Genomic DNA, 15,275 nt, shown 5'->3' on the forward strand with positions numbered 1-15,275 from the left:
CTTGGAGTCAATACTGTGTATTGGCTCCAAGGCAGAAGAGTGGTAAGGGCTAGGCAATGGGGTTCAAGTGACTTGCCCAGGATCACACAACTGGGAAGTGTCTGAGGCCACATTTGATAGGACCTCCTGTCTCTAGGCCTAGCTCTCAATGCACTGAGCTACCCAGCTGCCCCCTCAAGGTGTATTGTTGACAATGTCAGCAAACCCAGATTCTAGGACCCAAAGGATGATAAAATCAATTCAGGCTATACTGAATACACATTTTAATGATTTTCTTCTAACAAGGAGGATCATAGAAATGGAGTCAGAAAGTAAGGGATTATCCCCTTCATGTTTTTTAAAATCTCTTATTTTCTGTATTAGTAATAATTCCAAGACAGAAAGGTAAGGGCTAGGTAAAGGGTTAAATGACTTGCCCAGGGTCATACACCTAGGAAGTATCTGAGACCACATTTGAACCCATGTCTTCCTGATTCCAGATATAGCACTCTATCCACTGTGCCATCTAGCTGCCCCTACTAGGGGCATTCTTAACCTCGAGTCCAAGAATTTGTTTCTAGAACATTTTAATTTAATTTATTCTGTTATTATTTTATGCATTTAAAAATACTACCCTTCACACATAGGCTTCGCTCGATTGCTGGGGGTGGGGTGGGGTGGGGTCTGGAAACATACCGAAAAGGTTAAACATTATTGATGTATTCCAACGTCCTCATTTTACAGATGAGGAAACTAAGTCACAAAGAAATTAAAGTTAATGGCATCTTTTTCAACATTTGATGTGGTGGACAGTCACTGGATTTGGGTTGGAGTTTCAACACTGCCATTTAGCAGTTGAGAGGCTTTGGGTAAGATAAGTCACTAGTTTTCTGAACCTCAGTTTCTTCATGTGCAAACTTGAAGATGAACAAAAAGCCTTTACTCACAAAGACCAGGATGTTGTTGCAATCTCCGTTTTACTGATGAAGTCAGTGGGGTTCAAAGAGGTTAAGTGATGGGACTAGCTCAAGATCACACAACCCGTCAGGGATAGAGACTAGAAGTCTCCAAGTCCAGGGCTCTTTTCCTACTTATCCCAGCCTCCGTATCCCTGACTGCAAAAATGGACTGGCTGGATGAAATGATCTTTAAGGATTCTTTCCAGGGCCATGCTCCATGTCCAGTCTGTCCCGGTACTCCCTACCCTAACCTGTCCTCGTTATGCCGGTCTGCTCGTCAATGTGTTCCCTCGGAATTCTCTCGGGCACCTGTGAGAGCCCCGAGGCTGACACTGCGTCCAGCCTCTCCTGACCTCGCTGCCCCTCACCGCCAGCTTCCACCCTTTGCCAGTCTTGGGGGTGGCACTAGATGCTTCCTTTCCCCAGGGAGAGCCTTCCTTCCCCTCCCTCGCCGGTGGCAGCAGAAATCAGCACTGGATGAAGGCAATGTAGCTCTCGCGGAGGAACTGGGCATGCTCAGTAGCCGGGGCAGGTTTTGGTCGCGAGTAGGAGGATTTCGCACTACCCTGGCCATGGGGGAGGGGCGAGCAGCCAGGACGCCGCCGCCGCCGCCGCCGCCGCTGTTGCATCTGCACTCGGGGGCCGCAGGCGGAGCTCAGCATTCCACTCACTGGTGCAATAGGACAGCTTAGCTCCTTCGGCAGAGGAGCCGGTGGCGCGACCGCGGCCACAAGTTGCTGGGACCCGGATCCCGAGCTCTCTCCTCTTTCTCCCTCCCTCTCTCCCTCTCTCTTTCTCTCTCTCTCCCTTTATCCTCATCCCGGTCCCTCCCTTCTCCCACCCGGGTGTCTGTTCCTGCTGCTTGGTTAGGGACAAAACGCACTGCACACTAACCCAGAAAAGCAGATGTAAGCAAGACCCCCGCCCCCGGCCCCTAGCTGCTTCCAATCGCAAATCCACAGTGTCTTTCTGCGCCTCTTCTCTGCCCCATCCCAAAGGGTCAAAATATGTGGCAGCCGGCAAGCGAGAGACTGCAGGTAAGCAGGGAGGGAGGGAGAGCGGACGGGGTTTGCTTGGCTGGGCGCGCAGAAAGGAGAGGGGAGAGATGGAAAAGAAAGCAAACGGAGCCGTAATTACAGGGGATGGAGCCGGGGCTCAACTGCTGCGTTTGGTTCAGAAAACATGTAAAATCGGGGGATTAGGACTTCCCTCTACCAGTTTAGTACGGGGCCGTGCACCTCGTCCGTGTTTGTTGTGGATGATGAAATAGACCCAGGGAGATAAAGGTGTGGTGTAGTGTGTGTGTGTGTGTGTGTGTGTGTGTGTGTGTGTGTGTGTGTGTGTGTGTGTGTGTGTGTGTGTATGGGGGGGGGGTCGGGCTGCTTTCTTTATACAACTTTTAACTGGCGCTATGTGTCTATGTGCGTGTGTTTGTATATCGAATAGGACTTTCTGCCCAGAGATTTTTAAATTGCATTCCACTGACAGAATTTACTGGTCTGGGGTTAGGTTTCTTGAATCCAGATGTTTTTTTCTGCCTTCAGGAAAGACAGAACAGATGATTTGCGAAAGCATCCGTTTTGCCAATATAATTACCAAAAAAAAAAAAATCGTGCAACACACAAGCTCTGTTTAGCTTGGTAACGTGATGTTATTTTGTTTTGGGTTTGTGGCCATTCCCCCATTCCCCTCCTTTCTCTCTTCTGCAAGTCAGAAGTTAAGAGCAGCCTGGACTAGTCAGGTATTGGGTCATCCCCTCAGCATTCAAAAGTTTTCATTGACACGAGCTGAACTACAAGAAGGCATTAACAGCATTTGACTCACTCGCCAATGCCAAGGAGGTGGGGGTGGGAGGCAGCAGGAGCGGGGGTATGGGGGAGGGGGAAAGGGCATTTGGACACTGGCTGAAAGTTGGACAAGTGTGGTGGTTTCAGCGAGGAGCTTGAGTTGACACACATTGAGGTCTCCGGCTTGCCCTTGCTGCTGGCGTCTACCCCTGCCGTTAGCTCTTAAATATCCTCCAGATGGACAGGCAGATCAATTGCCAGATGAAATTTGCAGAATCTCGCAGACAAACTTTTGGCAGGCTTGGAGCAACATTGTCTCATAGTAAACTTTGAGAGATCATTGAAGTGGCAAAATTAAAAAAAAAAAGGAAGAAAGAAAGAAAAAAAGACAGAAAAGAATGGAAAAAAGAAAGGAAGGAAGGAAGAACGAAAGAAGAAAGTAAGGAAGAAAGGAAGAGAAAGGAAGGAAGGGAAAGGAAGGAAGGAAGGAAGGAAGGAAGGAAGGAAGGAAGGAAGGAAGGAAGGAAGGAAGAAAGGAAGGGAAAGGAAGAAAGGAAGGAAGGAAGAAAGGGAAAGGAAGAAAGGAAGGAAGGGAAAGGAAGGAAGGAAGGAAGGGAAAGGAAGAAAGGAAGGAAGGGAGGGAGAAAGGGAAAGAGGGAGGGAGGAAGAAAAACACAATCTCCAAACCAAAAAACATCCTTCAGGATTGAAAGTGGTTAGGAAGACCTGAGATGGGTGGAGATAGAGTGACAAGGGGGAAGTGGATACACAAACATAGACTAAGCCTTAAATTTCATTTGCATGTTAGCCCTTGAAAAAGGGAATGGGCATGGAAAGGGTGTCAATATTGGACTTTAAAGGGGAGAAAAAATCCAACCACAATTCCAATAATGGTCAGAATTCAATGAATCTTTCCCCTGCTTCCTTCACTCTCCTCATTCCATTATCTTCTACAGGCTGTCCTAACATTGGCTTAAGCTTTCTAGGGAAAAATGCCAGGGGAAAACTTGAATAACTTAAGTCTGCTCTAAGACTGTCGGGATACCCTGTATATAATTTTGATGTATTTTTATATTTACTTATATGTATATCTGCTGTTATTCCTGGGAGAACTGAAGATCCTGGAGGGCAGGGATGGCTCATTTTTGTCTTTGTATCCTCAATGTTTTGCACAGTGCCTGATCGTAGGTGCTTATGCTTGTTAAGTGATTATTTCAAAGGAAAATTGGAATTCTAATGGGTGGTGGGGGAGAGATTCCCTTTAACAGATTTTTTTTCCATGCTGGGCTTTACTCAGCAAGAAGTTTCAGTGAAGGACTTATATATATATATATATATATATATACACACACACACACATACACATATGTAATATATATAAACAAGCATATACACATGCACATACTCAGATATAGACACATATACATATGTCTATAAACAAAATATAGATATTAATATCATTATATCTATATCTACATCCATAACATGTTTATCAACATATGTATGTATGCCTGTCTGCCCACAAATATGTATGTGTACATGTGCACATGTATGTATAGATGTATATATACATATGCACACACACAAACAGACAGGTTGAGTGACTCGCTCCAAGTCAGACAAAATGACTGATGTGAGATTCGAATGTGGGTCTTCAGACTCCAGAGCCAGTGCTTTTGAAGGGGATTTAAGGATGGCTTGTCAGTCCCACTGTGTCTCCACCTCACCCCTGTAGTGGTTGAGGACATGGACTTTTCTTTCTTTCTTCTAAGGGCTCCTTTTTGGGGTGTCATTAATGTCCTGAATGATCCATCTCTGGGGAACTCTGGTGAGGAAATTGCCAGCATCCCTTGGTGCTTTTTCTGTGGCTGGGTGTTCTTGTGCTTCTGAGAAGTTTTAGAATTTTTGTCTATTTAAGTTATTCCTACCCGGCCTGTTTTACTTAGGAAAGTGTGTGGGCTCCAAAGCACATGACACTTGGCAAGCAAACTCTGCTGGCTTGGGTTCTACACGGTGATATTCTCTTACTAGAAATATCCACTTTCTTTTCTATGAAATGTACAAATGTGTTGTTTGGAATGATTTCTAGAATGATTTGTGCTTGCAGTACGTATATTTCATTTTGAAGTGGTCCCTTGAAATTTCGAAGGGAAAAGTATGCTTTATGCCTCCCTCAGCTAAGACAAACAATACCGTTCACTATAGATTGGAACTGTCTTGGTTGAAAGTTATTTACTGACCCAGGACTTGCATGGAAGTCTCCAAATACAATATCCTTAATGGCTTTGTGTTTCTTTTAGGAGTAAATAAAAGCACAGCTTTAGCTAAACTTGTAGTTCTAAAGACAATATGGTGGATCAATAAAATTTTAATCAGATTCTAATTTTTGAAGGGAAACATTTTGGGGGGAAGGGGAACAATCTATGGTAAAGGGAAGGAAACTAGGAATTTGCTAGTAACAAAATCAATTTGTGATGGATTGTGGTTCCTTTTGTTACATTGCTCCTCTATAATGTTTTAAAAAATTATTAAGTTATTTCTTGGCACATAAATACTATAATACAGGAAAAAAAAAACTCCAAAAAACTTGATCCCTGGGGACCTGAGACAGCAGGATGTGTTCCTATGCCCTAATTCTTTACAAAGAAAATGGCACAGACAGGTGGACCAGATTGGTTGATCCACAACCTTCTATCTTTGCAAATCAGAGCCCAGCATGTCTCTGTCCTTTTAGGCCTCCCTGAGTTGGAAAGAGTCCTCTTTGTCCCCTCAAACATACTTTATTAATATTTAATCCAAACATACATATTCAGAGGGGCCAAAGTGAAGGAGAGGAACCGAGGAAACAGAGAGCTCCCTTGTGGGATGGTGAAATCAATTTGTAACTACTCTAGACCAAATATCCAGAAATAAGGGGCTGAGGGTGGGAAAGCTAACCATTTTATTTTATTCCTTTTCTTAGTTCGATGTCAATTCAAATGTCAAATTTTACTTCGCTGGTAGTCAGGACCAAGAGAGTTGACTGGGCAGAGTGTTGATGAGAACTGACAGCCAACTTGAGAAGTCTTTATTATTTGAATCCAGCAACTTGCATCCTGGCTCATGAGGTGGAATCCTTGATCTGTTTTTGTTGTTCATCTTGCCAATCTCTTTGCCAAGCAGTGTAATGGTTATGTTTTCAGCCTTGGGGTTTAGCTCTTTCCCCTGGGTACATGAATGGGCAAAGAGACCTGTTGCCTTAAGCATGACCCTACTCTGCTGGGTTATTTCCCGTTCAGTCACGCAGATTGCATGGAGTCACTCTGTTGCCTTGGATTTTAACTTGGCTCCACTTCCTGCTCTCTTTGCTTCTGCCCTCAGTGGAAGTTACCTCTGTTAAAAATATAAGAGGATTAAAAATGGGTGTGAGCTCTTAAATACCAAGCTCATCCTTCTTGTAAATGACAATATGATTGCTTTCCTCTTCACCTTCTATCGTGCACAATAATTTTGTTTTGTTTTGTTTTTTTTTTTTGGCTTGGAGGGACCCAAGAGTATTATGAATTGTTGAAAGAAGAATCGAATGGAACACTTTTCCTAAGAAAGCAAATAGTTTCCTTCTCCTTTAAATAAAACATCTACAAGCTCCAATTTTTTGAGGCATGATCCCTGTATTTAAGACTGTCCTGAGTAGACTAAAATCTGTATGGGTTTTGTAGTTGTCATTGATAAAGATCTGTCCCTCAGGACTCAGGGGCAGCTAGGTGAATAGAGAGCTAGAGGTAGAGTAGGATAACCTTGGTTCAGATCTGGCCTCAGATACGTCCTAGCTGAGTGACCCTGGGCAAGTCACTTAATCCCCATTGTCTATTTCAGTGATGGCCAACTTATGGCACAGGTACCAAAGAGGGCATGGAGAGAGCTCTCTGAGCACATGACTGCCCTCACTACCCCCCCACCCATACCCAGAGTTTGTTTCTAGAAATGCAAAGGGACTCAGGCAGAGCTGTCTCCCCCCCTTCACTGTGACATTTTTTCATATCACTCATCCTTCTGCCCAGCAACCAAATGGGAGGACACAGGGGGCATAATGGGCTCAGAGGGGGAAAAACTGGAGGGAAGCAGAGTGCTCTGATCATTCTCCTTTCCCTCTCTATACTAACTGAGGACATTCCTCACTTCACCTGCCCCTCCACCAAATAGCCCAATGTTTCCTCCCTCTCCTGTGTGGGTAAGGGGAAAGGCAGGAGGGAGACAGCATCAGTCTGGGGGGAGGGGATGGCAGTTGGTCAAGGCCCGGCATTCCACCTCTAAAAGGTTTGCCATCACTGGTTTAGCCCTTACTGCTCTCCAGCTTTAGAACTTAAGAGTTTAAATGCAAGGGTTTAAAAAAGGAAGAAGTAAATCGACTTGTGGTTTTGAAACCACAGAGAAACAGCTAAATGGGTACAGTTTACTGTAGTCAGAGGGAATATGCTCTCTTGGCTATTTCTTTATTGACCTTGTATCGATATAATGTTGGAGATTAGCAAAGGAACAAGAAACGCAGAAGAGAAAGGCCAACATAGCAAATATTCAGGCAAAACCTAGGAATATGACAATATACAGTCCTTTCATCTCCCCCAGCCCTGCGCCAGCAGCCTCTTTGAGGGGAGGGATTGCCGATTTCTGCTCTTTGTTTTATCCTTGGCACTTATCATGGCACCTTATACATTTTATGTTCATACATGCTATTTCAGCAGTGGAGGGGCAGTCTCAGTGTGGAAATTCCCTCCATTGCTGCATTTATTCAACTTGCTCTAAGTTATAGTTGGTGAGAGTTGCTTGGTGGTGCTGAGAGACTACAACTTGCTTGTGATATAGAACAGGCATTCTTAATCTAGGGTCCATAGACGCATTTCAGAGGGTCTCTGAACTTGAATCTGAAAAAGATTACATTATTATTTCAGTATAATGGGTTTTAATGCAATCCTATGTATTTTATTTCATACATTTAGAAACATTTTCTTTTTCTTTTTTTTTTTTAACCTCTTACTGGGTATTGGTTCTAAGGCAGAAGAGTGGTAAGGGCCAGGCAATGGAGGTTAAGTGACTTGCCCAGGGCCACCCAGCTAGGAAGTAATTGAGACCAGATTGGAACCTGAGACCTCCCATCTCTATCCACTGAGCCACCCAGCTGCCCCCTAATTCTTTTCAGAAGAGGTCCATAGGTTTCACCAGACTGCTAAAGGGGTTCCATGCCATAAAAATGTTCATGACCCATATCTGGTATAGATCAAATATGGGCTGGAAATCAGGTTTTTCAGAATATGAGAGTGACTCTATTTCTCTGACTCTCATCTTACACATAGTAGGTGCTTAGTACTTGAATGCATCAATGAATTTATCTTTTGTTTTACTGAAAGGAGAATTATGAGAGCTTTTATCTCCTGCTCTTAGAATCAGTACTAAGTCATAGTTCCAAGGCTGAAGAGTGGTAAGGGCCAGGCAATTAGGGTTAAATGACTTGTTCAGGGTCACACAGCTAGAAGTCTAAGGTCAAACTTGAACCCAGAGCTTTCCATTTCCAGGCCTGGCTTTCTATCTACTGAGCTACCTACTTGTCCCTCTGATGTCTTTTGGTAGTGAAGAGTTAGTACCAGGGTCTCAAGGTCTTTGCTAGTGGAACAACTTGACTTACTCACTGAATCCAAAGAGGTTTCTTCAAGGATGGACCCAGGAATGGGCTGTCCATCTTCCATAGGCATCGGAGTGATTTTTCTTAAAGTTCAGGTCTAACCACATTGCCCCACTACTTAATAAACCCCAGTGGCTCCCTATTGCCTTCAGGATCAAATACAAAATGCTCTGTTTGGTATTCAAGGCATTCCATAACCTATTGGTCCCCCTCCCCACCCTGCAACTCCCACTGTTGCAGTCTTTTTATCTTACTCCTCATCACAAACTATTTGACCTAATGACACAGACCTCCTTGCTCTTCTATGAATGAGATACTGCCCCTCTCTGCTCCTGGCATTTTCTTTGGCTTTCCTGGTTTCCTTTATGTCCCAACTAAAATCTGTCTTCCACAGGGAATCTTTCCCAATCTCTCTTCATTTTAGTGCCTTCTCCTACTTAATTATTTCTTGTTTATCTTCTATACAGTTTGCCTTGTTTTTATTTGTTTGCATGTTGTCTCCCCCATTAGATTGTTACATCCTTGAGGGTAGGGATTGTCTTTTGCCTCTTTAAGTATTCCTAGCACTCGAACCCTCCACTAAAAGAGTGTTTGAGAGTTCTTTAAAGGCAGCTAAGGTAGCACAGTGGATAGAATACTGGATCTGCAGGTATCAAGCTGTGAGTTCAAATCCTGACCCTGGCCCTTATTAATTATGTTAGCCTAGACAAGTCACTTGATGTTTCTAAGCTTTACTTTCCTCATCTGCAAAATGAAGATAACAATAGTCCTCTCATTATTTACAGGGTTGTTTGTGGTGAGGATCAAATGAGATAATGTTTTTGCTTTGCAACTTTGAAGTGGAAAGTGGACTGAAATGTTCTATGAATCAGTTTTTAGTTTGCCAAGTTTCTCCTTTCTCCCTCCACTTCCACTTTGACTTTCCTTTTGGTATTTTACTGTTCATTAGCACTTCTAAGAGGAGGGTAGATCGAGGAAGGGAGAAATTCTGATTATCCCAGCTTTGCTCTTAGTAGTTCTGATATGAAGTTAAGCTGATCAGCTAAGCTGTTTAGGGCAGAGGTCGATTATCATTTGTGCATCATAGATCCCTTTGACAGTCTGGTGAAGCCTGTGGACCCCTCTTCAGAGGATAGTTTGAAATAATTGAAAGAAATGCTAAATTTCAGTTAGAGGTTATTGAAAATAGAAATGCACCATTTCTCCCCATTCCACATTGGTAGATTCCCTGAAATCTGTTCACAGAATTAAAATCACAGCTTGGGGCTTCAAGAGACAAATGATTGTCTTTTTGACCATGTAACTACTTACATATCACACATTTCTCTCCCTACACCCATATAAACCAAACCCAAAACAGCCCCCCATAGTCAGGTGCATAACTTATTTAATTTTGACTTTGCATCTCTAAGAACTTAGCATAGTACCTAGAATACCTTGGTACTGTAGAATATACTTATTAATTACTTGTTGAATGATTGCTTGTTTTTTTCTGTGTTTTAATTACCTCTTCATTACCTCAAATATTTCCAATATTTATTTGAGGAGTTGACTTGACCTAGTCCTGTATTTCTGATGCTTTTTTCTCACCTTCTGAAATATCCATGTAAAGAGAATTAGATAAGTCCTGATTCCCTGTGAAACACACTGTCAAATCTGACTTGACCTCAAACCCAAGAAAGATAAAAAAAAGAGAGGAAGTAAGGAGATCTGATAAAGGAGAAGCGAAGGCCCTTGATTCTGCCCTCACTCCAAATTCTGTAGTGGTAGTATAAAATGGTGAAGCAATTAACTTAGCATCAAAGAAAACCTCTATTACCTTTCATAGAGACAGTGGAATATTGAAGCTGCATGTGTCTAAAATCTGGGGAGGGATTTCCCTGGGTTTAGAATTGGTACAGTGGAATGATTCTTTGTTCTAGAGGTAGAGGAACCCTGATTCACACTCTAGCTCTTTCTTCCTCCAGGCCTGTTTCCTCATCTATTAAATGATGGGGTTGGACCAGGTGGCCTCTGACATCTCGTCTATCTGCAGACCTCTAATTGTGTGATCCCCTGACCTCTATATCATCAAGAAAAACAGAAACTAAGGTAGTCTCTAGAAGTATGGTTAGTAGTAGGAAGATCCTAGAGAATGAGTGGATGATTGAAAATACATTTATTAAGTAATGTATTCTAGGTACTGTAACTGCTATATATGTAGGTATGAAAGTAGAACTATCATTTCCCTCCAAGTGCTTAGAGTCTAATAGGGAATGGCAACATACGAAGAAAAGTGGTAGCCAGAAAAAGGAGTTTTGATCTGGGGATTCTCTAGAATGGTGAATTGATCCATAAGTCAGTCAATTGATGGATCTTCTCCAGAAACAATGGCAGCATTAATCGGTTTATTGTTCTCAGCTTAAGAGGTAGGGCAAATTATAAGGTAGTATGAGTGTCTTGGTCTAGACATGTGATGGATTAGGCATGTTTACACTTATTAAGACCCCAGGCAAGGTAGCTTAGTTCCACAGAAGGACTTCCAAAGCTGAGTAGATTAGCTTCTGTGTTGGTGGTGAGACAAGGACTGAGGAGAATGGGTTTGAGAGAAGTCATCAAGAACTAGGATCTGATGCTTTCTAGTGGCATGGTGTTGCATCAGTGGACCTCTTAGGAGCCTTGTTTTCTTCAACTTTAAAATGTGACTAGAGCATTGAATGTTGCTATTGGCCAGGGTCAGACCACCAAAGCTTGTTTGGAGGATGAGATGGAAAAGTACTTTGAAGACCATACAGTACCATATAGATAATATGGTAGTTTTGTTAATATCTAGGTCAGTGCTAGCAAAGTATTGATGTACTGGGCCAGAACAGGGGGACCTGCTCTGTTCCCCCTCTTACTAGAGCCTGAGGACATTTTTTGCATGCCCTGCCCCTCTGTCCAGCCACCCAAAATGAGCACTTCCTCCCTTCATCCTCTGGGATAATCCTGGGGGGTTCACAGGTAGTTTGAAGTTGCTATTTGGGCACATGAATTTGAAATGTTTGCCAACACTGCTCTAGGTCAACACCACCACTCTGAATTCCTTGAAAAGGATACCATATCAGATATAGACATAGAGGCCCTGTTACCAGCCCTGGTGGGATAAAACTCATGAGGGAATGAGCCATTATATTGTACATTGGCTACAATTTAAAGGGATATTTAAAGATGTCTTCAGTTAGAGTGCCTGGCATTTATCCAAACCCAGTACCTCAGTTTTTGTTAATGAAAGTCAATGATGGAACCAATCTAAGGTCTAGTTCCTGAAAAACATTCCAAGTTGGAGAAGTTTGGCAGAATATTCATTCACCAAACTATCATTAGGGAGAGGTGACCCATTTCTCAATCAAGTAGCTATGCAGATTTTTGCTGATATCCTTCTTCGCTTATTTATTCTAAAGGTATGAGGGAAAGTAGCCATCATGAAGATGATTTCCCCAAGGAAAACTTGAAATTATTGGTAATCTAGAGCCCCACTTGCCTCCTCCTGTAGACACTTGCCCACTTCTCTGTTTCTTTTTCTGGATTAGTCAGCAAAAATTATTTGTAAGTGATTTGTAAATTGCTAAACATTCTAAAGAAGCCACAATCCTCTGCTCCTTCCTTATTCTCTAATATGAGAGCATTGCTATAATATTGTGTTATCTTTGGGCGTCATGGATTTTATTTTATTGGCTGACTCAGCACTCACCAACTTTTCCTAATCCCTGCAGTGGATTTACCCTATATTCAGTTAGACATGCATTCGGAAGAAAGGTTCGTGCAAAACACAGCAGTCCAAAGACATCTGGCTGTGTGCCACTCGGCCCTTTTAGTCCATGCATAGCAGTTAGGGGACTTCTTTATGGCTGCTAGATAAAAGTCACCCAGAAAAACTGATTTGGATGGCAGCGTGCTTCTGTGGGGTCCCATGAAACCAAGACTTCAAATAGAACCAGAGCAGATGATTGAGATGTTTATCTAAAGACACAGGCAGGGCTTGTTTATAGGAATGCTTGTCAGTGGATCCTGAGTTGGTTACCAATCATGGCTAGAGCCCCAGAGAAGTCAGGCTGCCCTATACCACAGACCAAGGACCCACACCGAAAGCATCAGAGAAAGTGCACAGGCCATCTTTGTTCTTTGGCACATTTCAGCCCTTGCTGAGATATTAATAAAAGACCCTGCCCTGTTCCAAGTGCTCATGCTTTATGACAATCAGGGCTTTGACATTCCTCTATGTCGGGATCCTCTTCTTGCCTTGATGATGAGAGCAAGAATGTGCCAGGAATTAATCAATTAGCAGGGCTTTCTTTCTTTTTAAAATGTAAACCCCTTACCTTCCACTGTGTATTGGTTCCAAGGCAGAAGAGCAGCAAGGGCTAAGGAATGGGGGTTATCAGATTTGAATCCAGGACCTCCTCTCTTTAGGCCTGGATGTCAATCCACCATGCTACCTAATTGCCCCCAATTAGCAGGGCTTTCTAATAGTTGCTGCCTGGAAATGTCAAGAGTTGCTTCACTTATGAAAAAATATCCTGTATTTAAGTCAGTAACTGATACCTCTGGAGCAAGATTCAAGTTCCTGCTAGTGGAGACATGGATTTTCCTATTTGTGCTGCCCAGTATGCACCACTTCATAGCCCTATCTCTAAGGAAAATGCTGGGTTACTGGCCCTGTATAATAAACCCTGATGGGTGCTGTAATGGCTAACTAGGGCTGTGTTCTGAGGGAGGCTTCCCTTTCTCCATTCATTTTCTGACTTGCTTTGCTGGAATATTGAATTTGCTGAATGCACTAACCTTTAGAAACCAGGATGGAGGTGTTAATTATCCAAGTTTATGTTTGCTGAGCACAGCGTGTTTGAAAGTTGGATATATCTTGGAATATGGTGTTACCCTTTTGCAGGAAAGCTCCTTGAAGACAGAGTTAGAGCATCATACGTTTTGAGCTAGAAACTTGGAGGTCATTGTTGATGTTGTTCAGTTATGTCTGACTCTTTGTAACCCCATTTTGAGTTTTTTTGGGGGAAGGATATTAGAGTGGTCTGCCATTTACTTCCCTAGTTCATTTAAAAATATAGATAAGGAAACTGAGACAAACAGGGTTATGTGACTTGCCCAGGGCCACACAGCTAGTAAATGCCCAAGGCTGGAGGATCTGAAATCATGATGAGTGTTCCTGACTCCAGGCCAGGTGCTCTTTCCATTGTGTCTCCTAGCTGCCAACCTTAGAGATCATTTACTCTAAACCCTCTTTATAGATCAGGAAACTGAAAGTATTAACAGCTAAGCAAAATGTCCAAGATCACACATGTTAGAAGTAGACAAAGAGAGATTTGAACCCAGAACCTGTGACTACAAATCCAGTGCTCACTCTACTTTTCCACACAAGAATGTTTCATTTTTTCTCTGTTATTTCCAGATCCTTACACAGTATGAGGCATGGAATATATGCTTAATGAATCGATTTTCAGATGGAAATGAATTAAGTTCAGAAGGTTCTTGCCTTCCTGTGTCATAGACATAAATGGAGGTGGGGGGATTGGGGCAGTGGGGAGCAGATGGGAGAGAGGTAGGGGTGAAGGGTGAGAGGGGGAGGAACCCCAACCCCACTTGTTTTGTTCTATTTTACTTTTGTAATATAGTTGCTTTTGATTTTTGTAGTGTACCATTTGTTAAAGTTCTTGCCAGAGAAGGACATATAAGTGAAGATAAAATGTTGCTTTAAAATTAGACTTGCAAACACCTACTCGGAAGGAAAGAGTAAAGAATAATGACACCATTTATCTCACCGAGGACAGCAAGAAAGCAAGCATTTATAAGTGCTTCCAATGTGCCAGGCACTGTGCTAGGCCCTAAGTAGAAAACAAGTCTTCTTTCCCTGTAACTCTGTCCTTTCCTCTGCCTAACAAATAAACAAGCAAGCAAGTAAACAAACAAATACAGGCTAGCAAACGTTGGCACAATTAATGAAGATAACATGTTTCTTTTGATTTATATTCACAAGAGCTACTTCCAGGTAAAACATGAAGAATATTTCACCTTTGGCTGGAAATTTACTTTCTTCCTACTAACTTTTTCTGTCCCCTCCCCCAACCCCCCAAAGAAAGAATAATCACAGGCTAGTAAAGTTCTTGGTACTTATCTGCAAGGCTCTATTAAATTTATGACTACTGTTTGATTATTCACATATGAATAACCCACATGGTTTGGCATGTTCTTAGTGGCTGTATCACTTAACTGGTGGGGAATTTGTGGCCTGACTTCTAACATTAGAGATTCCTGCCTCCCAGCTCAATCTTGATGGGTGGGCGACACTCATCTTGAAATCAGGTAGAACTAAGTTCAGATCTGGGCTCAGGCAGTTAATGACTGTGTGTTCCTGGGCAAGTCATTTACCCTTTACCTGCTCCAGTTTCCTCATTTATAAAATGTAGGGAATCTCATCTACCTTCCAGGGGGGTTTTGAGGATCAAATGAGATACTACTTGTATAGTGCTTGGCAAACTGAAATTGCTTTATAAATTCTAGCTATTACTATTATTATTATTATCAAGCAGAGTAGCCATACCAATGGATTGAGGGCTATTGTTCCTCTCTCAGTGGGGCAGGTAATACCAGTACTGACCATATACTTTGATTGTTCACCACATCCACTTTGACTGTGTGACAGCTCAAATCCTCGCTTTTCAGTTCCATCAGGATATTTATTCAGTCATTTGACTGAGAATTTATCCACCTGAAAATGGATGACTCCCTTTCTGGATTAGGGTTAACCCTATCTACCTCTCTCTCTCTCTCTCTCTCTCTCTCTCTCTCTCTCTCTCTCTCTCTCTCTCTCTCTCTCACACACACACACACACACACACACACACACACAAACACACACAC

General features: G+C 42.6%; 1 protein-coding gene across 1 annotated transcript in view; it reads left to right on the forward strand.

The window, feature by feature from the left end:
• The first annotated feature begins 1,331 nt into the window (after window positions 1–1,331).
• PID1 (phosphotyrosine interaction domain containing 1) overlaps window positions 1,332–15,275 on the forward strand; it is a 261,786-nt gene continuing 247,842 nt past the window's right edge. Inside the window, exon 1 of the mRNA XM_007502140.3 lies at window positions 1,332–1,975. Coding sequence (XP_007502202.1) covers window positions 1,946–1,975 — 30 coding nt within the window. The 5' untranslated portion in view covers window positions 1,332–1,945. The remainder of the gene's footprint in view (window positions 1,976–15,275) is intronic.

Source organism: Monodelphis domestica, chromosome 8 (genome assembly GCF_027887165.1).
Source record: "Monodelphis domestica isolate mMonDom1 chromosome 8, mMonDom1.pri, whole genome shotgun sequence".
Taxonomy (NCBI): domain Eukaryota; kingdom Metazoa; phylum Chordata; class Mammalia; order Didelphimorphia; family Didelphidae; genus Monodelphis; species Monodelphis domestica.